The 21,994-nt window shown below is 41.7% G+C and overlaps 1 protein-coding gene across 1 annotated transcript in view; it reads right to left on the bottom strand.

Annotated features, from left to right (window-relative positions):
* Window positions 1–21,994, bottom strand: part of LOC130176219 (polypeptide N-acetylgalactosaminyltransferase 18-like) — a 63,526-nt gene that overhangs the window by 7,717 nt on the left and 33,815 nt on the right. The window contains exons 9-10 of the mRNA XM_056387170.1: window positions 19,097–19,192; window positions 8,460–8,627 (exon numbers count right to left, since the gene is read on the bottom strand). Coding sequence (XP_056243145.1) covers window positions 8,460–8,627; window positions 19,097–19,192 — 264 coding nt within the window. The remainder of the gene's footprint in view (window positions 1–8,459; window positions 8,628–19,096; window positions 19,193–21,994) is intronic.

Genomic DNA, 21,994 nt, shown 5'->3' with positions numbered 1-21,994 from the left:
CTTGCTTTGTAACATGGTTCATAAGGATTGTTATTAAGGAACTCAAAGTGTGCCAAGGAAACATTCCCCCGCACCGTGACACCACCACCTCCAGCCCGGACTGTCGACACAAGGCAGGTTGAGTCCGTGGATGCCGACGTCAAATTCAGCACAAATCCAGATTCATCAGACCAGGCTACGTTTTTCCTCAGATTCCTGTTCCTGGCTGACAGGAGTGAAACCAGATGTGGTCTTCTGTCGTTGTAGCCCACGCACCTCAGTGTTGGAAGTGTTGTTCATTGTGTGAGATGCGTCTCTGCTCGCCGCCTCCTGTGACCTCTCTCATCGTGTGTTTTGTTTTTGAGTAAAAGCTCTAGAGACAGTCGTGTGTGAGACTCCCAGGAGATCACCAGTTTCTGCTACTGCTACCGATGCTCTATCAAAACACTAATATTTTGATATGTGATGTGAATGTTAACTGAAGCTCCCGGCCTGTATCTGCTGCCACATGATTGGCTGATTGGATAACTGCATGAATAAGTGAAATGTATACAGCAGGTGTTCCTAATAAAGTGCTTAGAGGGTTTATATACAGTGTGTAAAAGGGAGGGCTGGCCTTGCGTGACGGATGGCGACACTGTTGCATTACACGTGTCACCGCTGGGGCGTCAGCACGCCGTCTGAAGTCACACACGGGGGCAGCATAACGCCGCCTTTGTTTGGTTCATAGTAAAGGAGCAGAGCCGGTGTAATGAGGGGTCCTCTTCATGAATATGGCGGGATCTGTGGAATCAGGGAATCTGTCTGAGATTCACATATTGGACTTACAACCGTTAACCGTCACTGACATTGATCTCGGGCTAATCAGTGAAATACTACCATGCTGTGTTAAATCCCTCTCGACTTCTAATGATCCACCTGCTGAACCCCCTTCACAGACCTTAAGTCTTTATAAAAAGTGCTTTCATGTGAACCCAATCACCCACTAAATTATCTTTTCATACCTATTTGAAAAGGTCTATCTAATTGGGGTGTCAACGACTGAAATTGCCTATTTATTATCCTTCATTATTAATTGTGTCGTGGTCTGTTGCATAGTTGTTGATGATGTTTTAGCATTTGCATCTTTGTACTTACGTCTTCTCCTCGTCTGTGTCTGTGGACACTCCACATTAGTAAATGGTGTTTCTGAAAACCAATCAGGCAAATGATTTTGTTGCTGACTTTACTGATAGCAACTGTTTCATAACCAAGATGCTTAATTGATTTAGAAACTTACAGTGACAGTATCAACCTTGAAGTGTGCTTTAGAAATTTTAGAGCCTGGAAAATAACATCAACTTGGATGTCAGTTCAGGTCAGTGTGTCAAATACTGACTTCAGTATGTTTTATTAGTGTTGTGTTCAGTTTGTTGCGACGCCTTCATGTGGCCTGAAAAACAAACATACAACACTGATACTGCAGGTGTAAGTGATATCAAGACTTGAGGTCTGGTCCATGCAGTTATCTATCTGCTTTTCCTCACGTCAGTGTATATAGATAGAGTTTGGTGATCACTGCCACCCTCCCCTCCCCTTCATCGATTAATCATCCTCCTCTGCTCAGCTATGTCTGACAGATTCTGAAAGTATGTCATCTTTTGTGATCAATCTAATTAAATTAAACTTGCTGTGTGAAGGAGTGTTTCCCCTGCAGGGGGAAGTCGGTTGAAAGAGCATGCAGGGTTTGTCTGTCAGGTTGGATCTTCTCCACAGAACAAGCCAGATCTTCAAAGACCTCCTGGAGTGATGGCCATCAACAGCGATGAGAACCCTGCATCCAACCACATGTTGTACACTGCTGCTCTGAAACACTGAGCAGCAGAATAAGGGGACGCTCGTCTCCTTGCACCTTTTATATTCCACGTCAGCGCTCTGTAGAAAAGGTACAAAACACAAACGGGGGACATTGTTGTTCCGCCTTGATGCCAACAGCAGAGGAAGCCGGATCGCCGTCTGTGTCAAAGGGAGAGCTGACGTTGTGGGACGAATGGCAACGCTGTTGTGTTGTACCTCGCTGTGTTAGGAATCCAGTTAAATCCCATTTCATTTCTAATTATCCACCAGTTGAACCACGGTAAAGGGCCAGTAAAGACTCTGATGGCGCTGGTAAACACTTTATGGATGTTTTGACAGTCTGCCAGTCGACCAGGATTTGAGCCGGTGGTTCCCGTGGCCGGTCCCGCCGCCTCTGCTCTGGTCTTATCTCTTTCTTTGTTGGACACCGTCTTAGGATCCGTCTCAGGAAAATCGTGGACGGTTGCTTTCACCTGAACGCTGCACTGTGCCGTCATGAGTGTGGGCGGTCCCTGTGTGTTTAGAAACGTGACGAGGGCCAATTGTTTAACGGGGAGGGACTCGCGTGCACTGACATGCACGTGTGTCCAGACAGAACAGAGAAACTCGGATCACAGATTAAAACTCACACCAAGGGGGTGTGAGTTCGTTCTCTGCTCAGGACGCCATTACTCCACTGTGTCTTTACATAGAAAATAGCTGTTTGCTGCTACATTGTTGTTTAAAATCTCATTTACTGAACCTTTAAGGTCATTGCAGCCGTGTATTGCTGCAGTGGACAAAATGACTGATGCTTCATAATTTTTGCTGCTAGAATCAGCAGTCTGTTAATGGGACATTATAGCATGAGGAAGCCATCATAGTGCACCTTAGGCAAGATACTGAATCCCAAAACTGTTCCCAATGTATCATCGGTGTGTGTGAGTGTCTGAGTGTGTGTGTGTGTGTGTGTGTGTGTGTGTGTGTGGGGATGTGTGTGTGGTAGAGAAATTCTGTATATATAGAAAAAGTGCTGTGAAGGTGTGAGTGGCTGAATGTGGCATGCAGTGTAAAGTGCTTTGAATGGTCAATAAGACTAGAAAAGAGCGATATGTAAGTGCAGTGCACTGATGGCTCTTACTGTATACTGTGTAGCAGAGGTAGACTAAAGATCCATTAAAGTAATCGCAGTGATATTTCTTGCCTCTTACAATGGAAACCAGTCAGCTGGCTTTGTCTAAGTGTGTGACCTCTCCAGTGACTTCCTGTAAGTGTACTTAAAAGTCTGCGCTCTGCCCCTCGAGTGCACAGCTCACACTAAGTAAACTGAAGCTGAATTAGAACATAGAGAAACACAGGGACATTCCCACAATCCTTTACACACTTACACACACACACACACGTATGAACATAACGTGTATATATATATATATATATATATATACGTATATATATACTCACGCAGACAAATATTTGGCATTTCTCCAACACCTTGTCCTCAATTCAGCAGTGAGGCCGCCTGTCATTCTGCAGAGTGCAGAGCTGGGCCGCAATATTGATTCCCTGCTATTAAGGCGGGAACACCAGTTAATCAGTTGGTCAGACAGCCAGTCAGCCAGAGAGCCATCAGACAGCAAGTCAGCCAGAGAGCCATCAGACAGCAAATCAGCTGGGTTTGGCTGGCAAGCCAGGCCATTCTGTCAGCCAGATGCTCAATCACCAAGACATTCACCTCAAAGGATGTGGTGAGTAAAAGCACAGCGTGAAGACAAAGAACTTAGCACACTGGAGCACCGAGCGTGAAATGCTTATGTAAATGCAATTTGTGCAGCAAACAAGCATGACAGGGCAGCAGGGTTCATCAACATTACAGTACATTTTTCCTGTTTTTAATTACAAGATTTCTCGTGTCATGATTTCTCTGTATTACGCGTGTCATTCATCTTCCAGAGCTGTTACGTTATTCTGTCGTTTCATCATCAGCAGAAACAGTTAAATGGTAGTGGATTGACTGCACTTACAGTATGTAGCTCTTTTCTACAATCAGCAACCACTCAGAGCGCTTTACAAAATACCAACAGCTGACATTCACACACACATTCATGCATCACACCGATACACACTAATACACTGACGGAGTCGTGCCATCAGAGGAAATTTGGGGTTCAGCGTCTTGCCCAAGGACACTTCGACGAGCCGACTGGAGAAGCCGGGGATCAAACCACCGACTTTCTGATTACTGGACAAGCCTGACCGTGGATTGGTGGTAAATTCGACCATTGACAAAGAGGAGTAAAAGAAGCCATCTACGTCAAACCGGACCATCACTGAGCAGAGGAGGTGGGCTGTGACATCACTTATCTGCCACTTACAGTGCAGTCTTGAGATCGACCTCCCAGGCAGCTTAACACCCACCCACACCGTGACCCACGTGACCCCGCGGGAGGGTTAAACGCCTGGAACTCCCCACCAGTCAGTTCACTGCAATGCCTGCAAACCCAAATAAAGCACTGAAACTGGCACACACACTCCCATCTTACGTCAGTAATCATTCCACACACACACATACACACACACACACACACACACACACACACACCGTAACAGACCATCCAAACTGTCGGACAAAGACATCAAGCAATAGCACTGAAATACCGGAGGACAGCATCAAACATCCCTGATCTCCAGAAAACTAGAAAGGAAGCAAAACTAACATCCTCACCCTCCTGTCATTCATGCTACAGCTGGCCAAACTACCAGCTGCCCCCCCACCAGCTGAACCTAAACACTACTCCACCACTGCTGCCTCATATAACCCACATGCACACACATATTAAATATAAGTCAGACACATCACACACACAAGCTTTCTTCTTCTCTTGTTTTTTTTTTTTTGTGCCGTGGCCCACATCTCGCCCTTTAACCTCAGAAGTCCTCCACCTCGTTCTGCCTCTCCTGCCGCCAACAAAGACCAAATAAGGCCGAAGCCCCGGGCTCTGCCTCCAGGCGCAGGATTCTTCTAGTTCTACTTCAATCAGTTAGGAGTGAAGGAGCCGTTCGGATGGCGGCTGCATCGACTTCAAGAACCTCAAACAAAGTCCCGTTGTGTTTGTAAAGCTCTTACAGATGCCATGACCTGGGTGACTGAGAATCTTCCCAGACACGAACATAGTCGACTAAAAGCACTATTGTGATGTCTTCTTTTGAATCACCTCATCTACTTTAAGCTCCGCCTTCAACAGCTGTCTCCACACATTAATTACTGTATATCCCAGCCTGTATATTGCCGGCTGCTGGAACTAAATGTGGCCATCTCTTCTAGCTGGTATAACTACTCATGGTATAAGTTTTGGATTTAAAACTTTACAGAATAACATTTAGTAATACACCTGCGCTCTCTGTGTTTTATTCAACTGCTCAGGGAGAAAACAATCTTGTAAAATACCTCTAACAGCTGGAAGGCTGGAAATATGAGGTTTATTCTGCAGAGAATGCGACTTCAAAGATTTGATACAGCAGCTGTCAAAACAGTTATGTCCTATCTAAATATTTAAACCCCCAAAGTTTTTTTTTTTTCATGTTACACCATACAAGCACAAAGTAATATTTGCAGTCCATAAATATATCATTAACTCCAATTTGACAGTAAACTCAGATACAACCTTCAAATTCAAAGTTTCTAAAATGCTATTGACTAAAGCCACAGCTGCATTTGTGGAGAGTAAAGAAAACATGAGCTGCTATTTGCAGTATTTACATCCTCTTAGAAAGTAGCAGCTTGTTACAAGTTATTGCTTAGAATCATAATAACATCAGTGAAGCTACACTGGTATCACTGATCGATAGTGTGGGACTAATATCATCTGTCCTGCACTAGAAATGCGTGATTGTCTAAATGATGCATGGGGGGAAAAACAGTCAAATGTAACAGTACAGTGCAGTAAGCATGCAAGCTACATTTAATAAGACAGCTACATTTATATAAGTAGTTATTTTCAGTGCTGCTCTTCCCTTCTCAGTTTGGATTCGTGCAGTACATCAATACGAGGGACCTGCTGTTTCTCTTGATGTCTCAACTTTAGTCGCATCAGCAATAGACTCAGACTTTTGTCTTGTATTCTCTGGTCAATCTAGGGAACAGTGGCCCAGCATTTGCAAAATAAGACTTTGTATTGGACCGACTTAAGACAAAGTCGCGTCTATAAAGGCACAAATAAAAGCAGACCAATAAAATAAAAAGCTGATGTAAGAAAATTCGACTTTACCGCAAAACTCTATACCACCCCGCTCTCTGGGAGATTTTTGTGAGGCAAATTTTTCCTCCCTCTCTCTCTCTCTCTTCTCCTCTTTCACTCTTCCTTCCTCCCTCTCTTTCTCTCTATTGATACCCGTTCCCTCAGGGTCAAGCTCAGTTCAATATTGTAAAAGATCTCCTTATCAATAATTCACAAATACTGACTGCCCACTTCACAGAAAACGCTGCCTCCCTCTGTCTCTCTTCTTGTTCGCTTCACCTCTCTCCAGCGCTGCCTCTGCCTCTGAAAGCTGCCTCTCTCTTCACTCCTCCCTCTCATACTCTCACCCTGCACTTTCTCTCGCTCTCATCTCTTTTCTTCCTTCAGCCTGCATCTCTACACCTTTTATCTTTGTCTACTGTTTATCTACCTGCATTTCTTCCTTCCTGCCTCCTCCTGCTTCCTCCATCTATTTATTTCTGCACAGAGAACCATGGAGCTGTGTGCTGGCTCCTAAACCTACAGTCTTCAGTGCTAAAGATCAGAAACGCATGCAGAATACAAACAGCCAGTCAGAAATCTCGGGAAGAATTTCTGCTGCTTTTGACTAAATCTGATGTTTTTTTCTCTTTATTGATCCACATAATCGATTGTGTTTGGACAAATTTAGTTGGCTACCAGTGGTGTCTGGATAGCAAACCATCACCCTCCCACTGCAGGCTAACAACAGCCCTCTGAGCACAGTCTCTGCTGCAGTTAATGTCGTGTTTACAACTATTTCTTTGGCATTAAATTAAAATTCAAAATAATCTTGTTAGTTAAACAGAGAAATTACCCTAATCGTCAATAAGGGCTAATCTACATTAGTGTACCTTGTTGAAAGGCCAGTAACAGGGTTGACGATAACACTGTTGAGTCCTCCAACCTGAACAGCCACATACAGTAGGTCATTTGTTCCCACCCTCTCACACGACCCGTCCTGAAATACAGTAGCTCCCCTACGGCGACAGGCATAGCGGACCTTGGTTGCCATGGTTACAACAATAAATGTGCGGAGTTGCCAGACCTTCGTTGCCATGCTTACAATCATAAATGGTCATGGCTTGGTTAGGTTCAGGAAAAGGTCACGGTTCGAGTTGAAATAAGTAGCCTATTTCCTTATGATTAGACCATTTTTGTTGTCATGGTTACAATAATAACAAAGTGTTTAAGGTTGTCCAAACGGTCATGGATAAAAAAGTCACCATAAACTCCTGGTTTTGTTGACTCATCCCTCTACCCCAACCTCCTTCTTCTCTTTATACTGCATCACTAAACTTCTTCCCTTTGCTCCTGTCATAATTACTACAGCCACTAGATGTCGCCTAGCAACAAAACGTAACTATGGGTCATAACAACCTGCTGCACAAACGAACCTATGGGCTCCTTTTTTTACCAGAGGAAAGTCTCAGCTGTTGACAGAAGAAATGTGATCAAATGTTAAACTTACCATATTTAATTCACACTGCCTTCCTCCTCCAACCTGTCATCAACTAACATTTCATTTTCTCTGTTAGAAAAGCCTGTAGGTTTAATCTCAGGCCTTAAGTGACTTCTCTACCAAACTTTTTGACGAAAAAAGTGGAGTTCTCTTTTGTGAGATGTGCCTAATGGGTTTCATCCCTTTGACTTCTGACATAAGCTAGATGTGAGATTTCTGATTCTGGCTGGTGCTAATTAGAGGCAGATTCCCCTGCCGGTGTGGCCAGTAGCTACAGAAACTGGAGAGTTGAAATATGGGGAGGTATTGTTCTCTGAGGGAGAGGAATGGGCTTGAATGTTATTTAAATTTAATATTTCAGTCTGATGTCTCGAACAAAAACAGCACACACACAAACACACACAGAGAAGAGCGCACGTACGCACGCACAGACCAGAGATGCCAGGGGCATGAATACAGTAGTGTCTTCTTTATACTAATTATACAGCTCCCTCTACTTATCTGTCACATTTAAGGCAACATTAAAAGTGTGAAGATTAAAAATGAGACAGAGGGTTGTTAAAAGTCAGAAACTATGGATGTGTGAAAGCTAATTATCCAACCCAAGTAGATGTGCTGTTAAAATGCCTATCGCATATAATAATGGAAGAATGATCTTTGCTTTAACAAAACCAGAAGAGGTGCCTGTTACGGTCAGAAATAAAGCGGAGAGGAAGAGGTATGAAGCCCACTCACTTACTAAAAAAAAAGCCACACTAAAAGACAAGAGACTGCAGGAGGCTGCAGCAACATACAGAATGTCAATTAACAAACTAACGAGATCAAAGGCTGCGTACGTTTATACGGAGAACCTGAAATGGGGAAAAACATGGACACAGCTGGAGTTTGTTACGTCTTTCGTTTGTATTTAGCGTCTGGCTGCAACAGTGCGTCTGCAACCGTGGTTTTACCTGAGCGAACGACCAGGTGAGCTTCATGTGCTTGGTTGCTGCGTAGCTGCACTCCAGAAGCCTGGGTCTGCTGTTCACGTCCACCAGACACTTGTTATCGTCGTCGTCGATCGTGGGACTCAGCACCCCAAGGTGAAGCTGCTGGGAGCTGGTGTAGTACACGTTCTGCTGGGAGAGACAAAAGACAGGGGCTCAGGAGAGAGGACTTTTCACACAGGTGTAATGAAGGGCTCTGAGCATCTCCATTCAGCCTGAGTAACCCTGTTTCTTCCTCAGCTGTGGAACACCAACATTACGTGGTAATGATTAGTCTGCTCCTGTCATCCTCTTCAATCTGTGTCGTTCATTTCACAAAATCATGCTGCGATTTTAGCCTCTTTTAAACTGCCGTTAAGAAGACGCCCTCGTTATGCCAGCTCTGCTCGTTTTCACTGAACCAAACGAAGCCAGCATAATGCTGTTGCCCCAGTGTGTGATTTTATATATACATGCCGGCTACGTCCACACTACTATGTTTTTGGTTTAAAACGCATCACTTTTGCTACATTTATTCCTGCCGTACACACTTCTCTGGAGCTTTTGAGCGCCTAAAACGTTTATGTTTCTCCTACAATATTATAATATTATTAATATTCAACCTCCACTTCATCCCCTTTTCTACTTGCAGTTGGATATCTTTTAATTTTTAATTTTTGTATTATCTGTACTGCACAGTATATTTTATTTTACCATGTAGTATTTTATATAGTACATTTATACTGCACTCACTGAACACTTTATTAGGAACACCATACTAATACTGAGTAGTTCCTCCCTGTGCTCTCAAACAGCCTCAGTTCTTCATGTCATGGATTCCACGAGATGTTGGAAACTTTCCTTTGAGATTCTGCTCCGTGTTGACATGACTGCATCACATCATTTCTGCAGATTTGTCAGCTGCACATTCATGCTGCCAATCTCCTGTTCTACCACATCACAGGGGGTTCAACTGGATTCAGATCCAGTGACTGCAAACTGAACTCACTGTCAAAAATGGTAAACTGTTATAAAGGGATGCACATGGTCAGCAACAATACTCAGCTAGGCATGACTGACCGGTATTAAGGGACACCCCAACACTGACGGCCTGACTGCTTGATTTAGCACCATCAGTTAAAACTACATTTTTTTTACTACTATACTACTACTCAAGTATCTTGGGCAAAATATACAGTCCCAAAACTGAGACAGATGCTTCTACATTTCATAATAATGCACCTTTGCAAATGCCATGCTATAGTCTATATATATTCAACGTGGGTTTTGGTCATTAGACTGTTTTTTGAATGTTGGTTGTACTTTCTTTCACCTCAATTGCAAAATTTGCCGATTTCTCTACACAACATTCTCACTTATTGTGTTGTGAGAAATAAACAGGCTCCCTGTAACTGATCTAATTAAAGTGGAAAACAGAAGGTAAGAAGAAACGGAGGAGGAAATGTTCAGATGCGAGAGATGAAGGAGGGAGAGAGAGAGGTTAGGGATGGAACAGTAGTTTCTGGCTAAATATTAGCTGAGGAAACTTTGCATACCTGAAAACAACAACAAAAAACAACAAAAAAACAAAACACATGGTAATGAATGCAAATGTTGGCCCAGTTTTGAAGCCTACAAAAAATGCCTAGTGAGGTGAATCAAACACACCTTAAGTAGTTTGAAAATTCAAACCGTAAAGTGAGACATACATTTCCCAGAGTCTGACGGAAAAGGAAAAAGATGAGACAAAGAATCACAGAAAACCTGACACGAGCAAAGTAAATGAGGACGATCAAGGTCGAAATGAAATCAAAACAAGCATAAAAAAGTTGAGATCAAGGCGTAACAGGAGAATAAGCACAAGAAGCAGCACTGCTCACAACAAATGGAAACGCTGGCTGTGTGCTCCGACTCAGAGAGTGTGTGATTTTACACAGGAGTGTGTGGAAGCTCTGAGGAGGTAATTGATGAGAATGATGACCGCCTTGCAGGAACAGGACATTTTTAGATAGGAGCCATTATCGCACTGTGAAGCAGCCGCAGAGCTTTTAAGCTGCTGTTTAAAAACACCTCAAGACAGACAACACCAGAGACTGACGTGTGCATGCGTGTGCATTGAGTGTTAGAGTGCGTCGAGTATGTGCAAACGCTACTGAGTGAGCAATCTGTTTTTTCTGTGTATGTGCATGTGCGTTAATACGAGTGATTAAGCTTGCATCTGTCAATAGATTGGTGCTCAGCTCCCAACAGAGGGCTTAATGCTATCTCCTCTCCTGTCACGGCTTCTTAAAACCTCTAATAGAAGGATTAGCACAGTGTCGCGCTAGACGGACAGCAATCTCCCCTGACAGATGTACACATTAACAAGTGTGGACAAAAGAAAGGCTGTAAGCTGCTTTGATTTTCTGGGTTTTAATGTCACCTTTCAGCAGATGACATTTTGATCTCAGCAAAATCTAAAAAGTTGCACTTTGGTGATCTTATATATGTCATATAATTAGATGTAAAGTCAAACGTTGTTCACTGTCAACACCAGGCAGATGCTGCATGACTAATGCTCAAGTTGAGAGGGGTTCGTTAATGGAGCATCAGTCTTGTTTACGTAAAAGCCGGTACTGACAGTACAACTACGATCAGAGGCTCCTAAAAGCTGCAGCATTCATTACATTCTAATAAACAAGATATTGACAAGTTTGCTGTTCAGAAAGCCTTTGAAGATTCTCCTTATGGATGAGTCAGAAAATTGCATTGGCATTCTGCCTGTTAGATTTCGACATTTCTTCTGCACAAGTGGAAAATTTGGCCTGAAGGTGGTGTGAGTTGAAAGGTCAGGAGGTTGCCATAACTGTCATCCCATGAAAAATGGGATCATCAGTCGTTTCAACAAGCGCCCATTAATGTGTGTTTATGTTCAAGAGACAAAGCTGTCTAACAGCCATAGTAATTAAGTAGGAACCACTAGACTTGAATTTAAATTTGCACTTGTTGAAAATTGGGGCACCACCTCCAACTGAGGATAAACAGACAAACCAAATTAATGAGTCGTATAATCAGGAGTAGTAAACTCTGGGATCTCTGTGTCTGCTTTGAAGGAACGCACAAAATCACGACCTGGACATAAATGAGGATTTATTTATTGCTACATTTCTATAAGCAACTCAGAGAACACTCAGGGTGTGTGAGAGGGAGCATGTGGGTGGTTGTGTGTGGGTGTGATACAGAGAGTGAGAGAGAGTGCTGATAACACTGACATATCGCAGTTTTGATTCCAGGGATTCGCAGGTAGTGTTAATATACCAGGATATGCCGCTTTGTGCCAACAAAGTCAGGGAAGAAGAGAAATGTTAGAAAGCATGTAAATTATGCAGGTTTTAAAAATTTTAAATGTAACTGACAAATGTTTCATAAGGATGGTCATGCATTCAACACGTTTTGATATTTCAAGGATACACACAATCCATGTTCATCCGTACTGTAAAAACAGTAGCGATCCCACACTCTGAGGGGCCCCAGGCAAAGAAGCACATTGAAGAATGCTACAATTCACAAGTGTTCCCTGAATGCCTCACAGGCAGTTACGGCACACATCATCAGGGGCCCCACTTGTGGGGTTTATGGGGCAATAACAGTGCATTGTATAGTGTCGGTATGTGAGGTTTAAGGGGGTTTATTGTTGTCATTGCAAAATGTATGCAATATGAAGGGCCCCCTTTTCCCCTTGGGTGCCCCAAACATTTGTCTGGTTTATCTCTCCTGACGGTGCACCTAAAAAATAAAGTTTTTTTGCAGGAAAACTGCGCGGGGCAGCTTTAATCGTAGTTATTTTAACCCAAACCATGGTTTAACCCTAATCCCAACCAAAAACCTAATCAAACCTTAAAGGAGCTACATGTAAGTTTTGCTATTGCTACATAGCCTATGTTAGCATTAACAGCTGTTCTAGTCGAGAGGAAACGTTGTCAGTTCAGCATCAAACCTCATTCCTTCACTCACTAAGAGCTTAACTCTTGTCTCTATGACGTCTTTTCTTCTACTGAAGTTAGCACGCTAACAAGCTAGCTAGTCACTTTCTGATAGTGTCTCACTGTAACCTCCAATCTGCCTCGAAGACGTAGCGCTGCTCAGAGGGCGTATTAAAACCTCTTGTCTTGTAAACACAACAATGGCTGAAGCTCTTGTCACCACCACCTTCTCCTGGCAAGAAACCACCTTCAGAGAAAACAAATAGCCTCATTAACCACAGTATTGTCAGATCGTAAAATGCTTTTATTTTTCCAACAGTGGTTTGTAACAGTTCTGGAAAGCACAGATGAATTCTGTCATCCTGCTGATAGAAGTGTCAGAGCAAAAAAAAACATTTTATGTGTCATTCTGGAAGGAAATGACAAATGACATATTACGCTGTTTACCTTGTGACAATCATATATCCAGCAAGTTTTTAAAAGGCCGGTTTTATTTTCTTGATTTCATTTTAAAAACGGTCATTGCAAAACCTCCATCACTTTCTCTGTTCATTTTTTAATTGGCCTTCAATAATAGTGACACAGTTGACCCCTAAAGCGCTGAGTTAGACAGACAGACCCATTTGTTTGCTACTTGGATGTCTAGTTTTTGTTCCGGTATGAATGTGACTTTGTTCAAAAGCGAGGCTCCTGGTGAGCTTCTTACTGACAGCAAGATATGTAGTCAGCCAGGCTAATCACTGGTGTTTCCCTCAGCCATCTGCTCTGGTGGCGAGAAGACAGCGCACAAACACACACAACACCAGCACAAACACACACACACAACAGCGGCGAAGCTGTCTCAGTACATAATGAAAAGGATCATCCAGACGAGTGGCGCAGACAGAGGCAGAGGAGGAGAGTTTAAGAGAGAGAGAGCAGACAATGAGGTTAACTCCGGGAAAGAAGGTATTTATAGGTACAGGTAGCAAACTGACTGAAAAAACTTTCCTCTTCCTACTAATATGCAGCTCACACACACACACACACACACACACACACACACACACACACACACACACACACACACACACACACACACACACACACACACACACACACACACTACCATGTTGTACACTGATCAGATTGGTCACTGTTTTAATAAGTTTACAGACACGGCAGTTTTGAAAATTGATTACTTTGGTGCAACGACAACCGTGACAATATCTCCATTTTAAAACCGCCGTCTATTAATGACAAAAATTAAGCGACAGTCTCTTCTATACTTGTGACACCAATTCTAGTTTAAGATTCTGCATAAAGGATGATTGCGTTTGATCCCATAGGAAGGTTCAGAATGTTTTTCTCTAACTCTCTCTCTCTCTCTCACACTCACACACACACACACACACACACACACACACACACACACACACAAACACACACACACTCTTTGTCAAAAGTTCTTTAAGTCTGGTAATTGGTTTGAGTTTTCTTTGTATCAAACTGACTCCCTGGTGAAATTACTCTATTTTTAATCATTAATACACCACCAACTTCCCCGAAAATGATAAATCAATGTCTTCTAAAGTCTCTTTAGTAAGAAAAGCCGCAGTTGGAGGAAAGCTTTTTCTCTTTTCCCAAGTGGCAAGGCTGTGTTTCAAAGTTTAATCTTTGATTTGACTTGTTCTGCTACTTGGTTTCTCTTTATCAAGGCCTGGCTGTGTTTTTTTTATTTTATTTCCGAGCCTCTTACAAACATCAGATTCTGCTACAAGATTTCCTACAGCTTGTTCATTCCTGCCTGAACTTACAAGTTCAATATCCTGGTAATTTTGCTGTGTAGACACCCACGCACCCACCCACACACATACACAGGCACGCCAATGCACCCACTTGCACATTTATTTCACTCAGTTTGCGAGAACTCTCCATCACTACATTTAATCCATGACTAATATTTAACAGCATATTAGCATGACATGCCTGAGCTGTAAGTCCTCAAATAGCCTCTTGAAGAAGTAAGAGTGTCCTCACAAACATAGAAATAAGAGACCTTCACAAACAGCCATGAATTCTGCCCCGGTAAATAGCCTCCAAGGGCTAATTTTCAAACTTTATTGATCCAGCCAAAAACCAATCTTCTTAGCAAGGCTACACCAATATTGAGGCAGAGATCAGATTTCTATTACCTGCTTAATTTCCACTTGAATTACTCATCATCCTGTTGAATGGATATTGTTTTCCACACTTCTTGCGTTGGCTTGAAATTGGCACCTGAATCAACATCCACTGTGACGTCCCACCCGGACTCTTTTTAGTTATTCCCCGTTTTATTTTGTAATGACTTGGCTAAATGTCTATTGTTGTTTTACCTCCAGCCTTAGTTTATTGTGTTCTCCTGGGTCTCAGTCTTCTGTGTATATTTAGTCTGGCCTCTTCAGCTGCCGCATTGTCTTCATGCCACCTGTTATTCAAGCTTTCCAGACATTCCTGTTATTAGTTTGTATTCCCCGTCTATGATGTGTCGCCTGTGCACGTTTGAACCAAAGATTAAGAAATTCCCTCAAGGTGTTACAGAGATGCTGCGTTCACAAGGCCAAATCCAAGTTTTGTGAGATCACCGTGACCTTGATCTTTGACTTTTTACCACCAAAACCGAAGCAGTTCGTCGATCAGTCATAGTGGATATAATGGTCAAATTTTAAGAAATTGCCTGAAGGCGTTACTGAGATATCGCATTCACAAGGCCAAAACTGTGTTTCAGTCACCACGACCTTAACCTTTGACCTTTGACTCCCAAAATGTGACTGAGATTTGGTTACTGAGATCCACGACAATGGGACAGACGTACGTACAGACGGACGGAGCGACGGATGGACGGACGGACGGACGTACGGACGGACAACCTGAAAACAATACGCCTCTGACTGTCGCCGGCGCAGACTCCCGCATTATAATCAACACCAGGTCCTTTAGCTTTTCTTTACAGTAAAGCTGATGTGATGTGAAGATGATACGAGGTTGATAACCAGCGTCATTTACTGGCATATGTAAAGAAATGCTTAACTGAACGAGTACCTACAGTGATCTCTCTCTCTCTCTCTCTCTCTCTGTTTGTTAAGACTCTCTATCCGTCCGTCTTGCTCTCCCTTCTCTCATCCTCCACAGCATCCCTACATCTGTGTCAAGTGGCTCTAAAGGAAATTGAGGAACGCTATGCATTGTTGAGGTTCAGCAGGTTCATCAGGTATTCAGAGCCACATCCATTCATTCTGTTGGACACACACTGGAATGAAGTGATTCTGCTCAGAAGGAAGAGGACTCAGAGGTAATCTAAAGGATCGGATGAATCAGAATAAAAGGATCTGAAAGGGGAATAAGAAGGACTTGGGGGAATTACATTACAAAAGCTACTCCACATGAATAAAGAATAAAGAATGAGAAGCGATAAAGCAATGATAGAAGACCAGAGGAATACTTGAGTCTTTGATGTTGGCTATGAAATGGCCCCTACTGTTTTTCGCTCTGCATCCTAAGGCTGATGTCTCTAAACATGGGATCTTTCTGGCATTCACCAGTAAGTCTAAGATGAGTCGGGCGAGTCTCGATGGCTGGAAATAGGTTCGTTATTATTTTCCAGTGTCACTGAGGCCTGAAAATTCATCAGGCTAATGCAAGGAGTGACCGTTAATATGTGAATATGTGAGTGAATGTCCATTAACAGCAAAGATTATGGATTTATCCATTAAGATTCGCTAATCCCTCGTTGATTACTGCAGCAAGTACAGGATAGATAATAACTTCAGTTTCATTTTATGCGCAGTGCAATGTATGTAGATGCACCTCTGAGTCTAAAAGCCCAAATATCTGGAGTCTATAAAGTGATTAGTCCCTCTTGCTGATTCTGTGCTGTGTAATGATATTCTGCTACTATCTTGACTTATCCCAGTAAAGCCCCCAAAACATCCCGGTTATAGAGACATGTTTCAGTGCAGTGGGTAAATTATGGCTTGCTAGAAGTCATTTTTATTTTTGCTAAGCCGAAATTCCTCCATAAATATGAGTGAACAAATTATCTCTTCATTTGCTCTGCCTTTAATGCCTCAAAATATCTCTGTTGCAGCTAAATGTTTGCTCACTAACACTAAGTGGAGAAGCGCACGCTCAGCTTTGAACTTGCTTGTGTCTTAAAATATGATTTTTTTTTTTTTTTTTTAAAGAGACAACCTCTCAGATTCACATAGGCCAAATGAATAATGGTGCATTATTCAGAGTCCCAGAGGAGTGGAATAAAACTGACCCTGAGGCCTCACTTTTGGCAGTGTTGGCTGGGACTGAGGGCGGTCTTCTGCAAACCTGCTATCTTCCTGTTTGACTGAGGCCAAACTCATGTTGTGGGTGTGAAAACTTTTCAATTTAAGCAAAACTAGCACATTCAGAATTAAGCTTTTTATTGTGAAGGGAATAAGCTCAAGACCGTTAACGGTGGCTTTGCCCATCTCCATTGCTTCTGTTGACAGACGGTGTGAAGACAGTGAGGGAGATAAAAAAAAAAAAAAATTACCAATACGAATCCATTTCTTTATCAGCACTTGCTGATGGTGCTGTCTCCAGGAGAGAGAATAGGTGAAAGGCAACAAGACAGGAGAGACATAGAAACGCCAACACAGCTGTTTCAGCAGCTGATGCTGTATATTGCTGAGTTTGACCCAGATAGAAAGTTGAATATTTCTGACATCAAGGCTCCGGTCAAAGCTATTAACTTTACCGACAATGGAGGCGAAGCTTGGAGTGTCCTCACAAAGCTCTTCTAAATGCCAGACTCAGTGTGTAGTGGAGTCCAGCTCTGATTATGCAAACCTCTTTATGGCAGCCGGGATATAATGCACACGGTTAAATAATTTGAATTTTTAATTTTGTCAAGCGACAGAACATTTCACAGCGGTGAGAAGTGGAAATACGCAGTCACGCTCCCATGCTGTTTTAAGTGTTTTTCAGTGCTTCCATTACAGGGGGAAAGTAAGTGCAGCCTTTACTGCCTCTTAAATTCAAAGACCTTAAATCTGGAGAGGGCTGATGGAGTTGTTGATTGGCCTCAGTCACCACTTTTACATAGTTCAGCTGCAGAGCTGGAAAGTTTCACTCTTACTACCACATGACAAAGCAGCATTATCATAGCATGGTGATAGTTCTTATGCTAACATTTTCCTCTAGGTCTCTGCTTTAATTAGCAAACGAGTGACTTCTTTATGTGAATTAAGGTAGCTCAACATGGGTGATGCCCCTTTATACAGTAACTCACCACATTTTCTAAAAATCACTCTGTTTAATGAAAAAAGGGCAAGTTAACTTTAGTTGCCATTTTTAAGTTGGAACAACTAGATAAAATTAAGTAAACACAACAAGTGGATATAAAGTCAACATAACCTAAAACTAATAGTTATACTTTTATACTTACACTATAAGGTTTCCTAATTTTTTTTTTTTTTAACTTGTCCTATTTTACAGTGAATGTTTAAAGTTGGACTAACCTACATAAACAATGGATCAAATAACAATGTGTAACGGGAAAGTAGTCACTTGCAGTATAACAGATAACTATCTCCAACTATGAAGTGGGACTCTGTGTTTATCAATATTGATTCCATCAGCAGGCGAAAGGCTCTGATAAACCAACAGAAAGAGTAAATTAGCAGCTAGCTGGTGAACATAGTGAAGCATTTAGCAGCTAAAGAACCAGATATTCCGCTCAGGAGTTTATAGAGGCCAAAACAGAGCTGAAGGCAGAGGGAATATTGGACCTTCATTCATCAGCTCTAGACGAAGCTAATGTTGCTCTGTGTCTGCTGGATGCATAAAGAAATGAACATGGTAGTAATACGTCAATGTGGTGTTTCCAGCTTGTTTTGCTGCTACCAAGCGGGCAAAAAAGCAAACTCACAAACAAATAAACAACAGCAAAAAATCTATTCAAGCAGCTTTAATAATGGTGCTCATAATGTCCTGATATTTAACCTGATGCACCATGTGGTTTGTTACAGAGAACCCGCTGGGAAGGCTTTGTTGGAAACCTGTTGGAAAGTGGCAGGTGCTTTCAAAAAACACTTGCCAGGTGATTTGATGTACCATCTGTCTATCACCATCTATCACACGCCAACTTCAACCAATCAGATTCTGCATCCTTCCACGCTGAGCCAGTTGGTAAATCAAACTCTTGCCGAGGCCAGTCGGAGAGGAGCGAAAACTTCTCTGTTCTCTGCTCTTCTTTCGATGAAGGAATACTCTCCAGTTCTGATACATCTGAAGTTATAGCAGCATCTATGCTAACCTTTTTAGGAGCCGCTGCAGTCACACTTAAGACATGCCAATAATACACAGGACCTTGATCGGTCTGAACCACTGCGGTTCAACCACAAGTGGGCAGCTCGGAGCCTCGCAAGATGGATTCTCGCTTGAGAGAAATCCAAGTTTAATTTTTGTGGATAGATATTCAAAACTGTGACAATAAACTGTATATACTTTATCTATTTGAGTCTTACAAAGCCTTTTTGTTGTTTATAGACTAAAGAGACACCACTCAACCATCTCTGCAATGATCTCCTAAGATCTTTCCGCGTATGTTTCGGTTTTTCTTGTCTTTGAAGAGATAGAACAGAATAAAATGAGTTCACTGACCTGCGGTGTCAAACCATGACAGAGATACATGATGGGAATGTTGTCAGTGTCAGGTCCCTGGTCCAAACACAGGTTGTCTCTTAGACTGTTCTTCAACTGAAGAAATGAGAGAGAGAAAAAGCAAGGGGGGGAGAGAAATTGTGAAAAGATTATTTACTTTATCTGTAATTATGATAAACTCTATGTAGATTTTAACAAACAAACATAAGACCAATGATGGTAGAACATATGCAAAAAAAACAAAAAAAGGAGGAGCCTAATATTCTGATTATAATCAGTTATAATCAATCAGAATAAAAAGGCTTTTAAGCTTTTCATAAACCGATCAAAATAAAACATTTTACATGTAAACGATTTAATTAGTTTCTGGATGCCTTCTTTCTGCATACGCCTTCTGTCTTGACTTAAATGCGTCAGGATGAGCATTTCTCCACTTTTTCACGTCATACAGCTGTTTTCGATTAAATGCGTTGGTGCATGTAAACACCAGATCGTGTTAAATCACTTCCAATGTAAACAGCTGACCCGAGATCATCGACTGGAATGATTTCAATCAGAGTGAAAAACGTACGCATGTAACTTCAGCTTTGGTCATCAGATTTTTCAAATTTGTGGCATTATTAAACAAACTGCTCTCCTCGTTTAAAGCAATTTCAGGCTGTCAGAGCTGCTGGGCCTTTTATAAATTTCATCACAAAAACATGGGAGAGAAAAAGCAGCTCATCCTTACTTTAATGTTGTCGACTGCTGTTTTCCTTTTTTTGTTTCGTTTTATAGACGAGCAGCAACAGCATCTATGTTTTATCTAGATCTTTGAAGGAATAGTTCAACATTTTTTAAAATACTCCGATTTACTTTCTTTATGAGAGTGAGATGAAAATATCAACTTCAGTGTATTCAGGTAGGGAGCTGGAGTTAGGTAGTGTTTAGCTTATGCTAAAGACTGGAGGCAGGAGGAAACAGCTATGCTAGTTGCTAAAAACAGGCCTACCAACACTAAAGTGCTAAAGCTAATTGGCTAATCTCTTTAGTTTAACTCATAAATAAACAGAAATTTAGTAGTTTAAGGAGAGTTAGAATAAGCTTTAGAGGTGTTGGTCACTTCGGACAGAGTCAAGCTAGCTGTTTTCCACTGTTTAGCCAGTTTAGCTAGTGCTATGCATAACATCCATAATTAATGCACAGACAGATTACAGATTGCTAATCGTGAGTTAAGCTAATTGCTAATTAGCCACAGTGCTAAAATGACTTTTGTTGAGAGGTTTGTGCAAGTTACCTCTCAGAATGAAAACAATGGTTAATGCAGCTTTAATCTAAGTACCAAAGGTATTTTGTATTTTTGTATGTAAAAAATATAATATATTTGTATATATTTTCTAAGTTTTTTGTTTTAAATGGCAAAGTTTCACTCACATTCACAGATCAGAGTTAATTATTGAACTAAAAAAAAAAAAGAAAAAAAAAAGGTGTTCAGATGGATTAAGCTGGGGCAAAATAAGCCTGTGAGGGCAAGTTGCCCACTCTCTACGCTCACTAGCCTCAAATCACCTGCTTAAGTGTGATAATCTCCTGCTAGCTTTGAGGTTGACTTCTGAGAAAGAGCTGCTTTTGCCCCGAGGCCACTGGAGAGGACCTGACAGCTGCTGCTGTCATCTTGAATAGCCTATTGCAAAAATATCCACATTTACATATTTGCTCTATGTACACGTTTTCTCAATTGTTTTGGGAGCCAGAATAGAATTTATCAAGTAAAGACAATTAATGGACCCCTTTGGATTTTTACTAAAGAGACACTAATTTCTCTTGGATCGACCGTTTCGGTTCTAGAAGTGAGGACTCCTGTAAGTGAACTGGTGATTTCCTGAAGTGTATATGGATAGATGCATCCGTGCAGCTATTTATAAAAACAACTTTACAGTAAAAAGCTACCTCACCCCTGCACAAACTTTTGAGTTGTTAAAGTCTCACTGATTATTCCACAATATTCTGAAACTGGTTTAGCTACGCTTCAAATATAGACATGTAGACAAGTCTTTCTGTCCCTGCCTCCTGCCGTGAATATGTTTCTCCCCTCTATCTTTCCTCTCTGCTTTTACATTATTAATAACTCAATTATGACAGAGTGGTCCACTACACAGCTCTAGTTAAGTGGTTAAAGTGAAGACAAATGGGACCACTGCAGGCTAATTACTGCTTGCCAGGAGAAAGTCATACAAACAATTTAGACTAACCTTCACCTCTTTTTGGCAGCTGCAGAGTAATACTTCAAAAGGGAAAAGCATCTGTGCTTTCATTTTTTTCCTGCAGGTTACTCCTTTAGTTTGGCTGTATTCCACAGAGAATTATAATTGCCAAATAAATGTTAATCAACATAGCGTAATCAATATAGCTTACTTCAGTTAGCCATTCGTCCCTCAGATATTTACACGAAAAGGTCAGGAAGTCATATTTTAAAGGAAAATAGCAACCAAAGGTTGGGAACAGTGCTTTCGCTATTAGACCGTCGACAAGCCGAATTAAAATGTTAAAAAAGCACAATGTCTCTATAAACACATCCTGTGCCGTGATGGGAGGGAGGCCGGCAGCATGGGTTTCCACCCTGCAGCGTTTCGGTGCCAAGCAGCAGCGAACCAAAGCAGTGAAGAGTCGGAAATGAACTTTTCCTAAATCTAACCAAGTAGTTTTAATTGTGTTCACAATATAAAATTTATGCTAGTGAAAAAGTTAGATGCACCAGTGCAATCACTGTAGAAAGTTAGTCTACAGCCCTGCTATGGTAAAAGTCATTTATATCAAGCAATGAAGTTCGTCTGGTGGTTTAAAGCTGCAATAATCTTTTTATATCACTACTAGACAGAGGAACTCCAAACAAGGAAACTGTCCTGCATATTGCTAACG

This window comes from Seriola aureovittata, chromosome 10, assembly GCF_021018895.1.
Source record: "Seriola aureovittata isolate HTS-2021-v1 ecotype China chromosome 10, ASM2101889v1, whole genome shotgun sequence".
NCBI lineage: Eukaryota > Metazoa > Chordata > Actinopteri > Carangiformes > Carangidae > Seriola > Seriola aureovittata.
The sequence above is the reverse complement of the archived record's forward strand: the minus strand, read 5'-3'. Positions and strand labels throughout refer to the sequence as shown.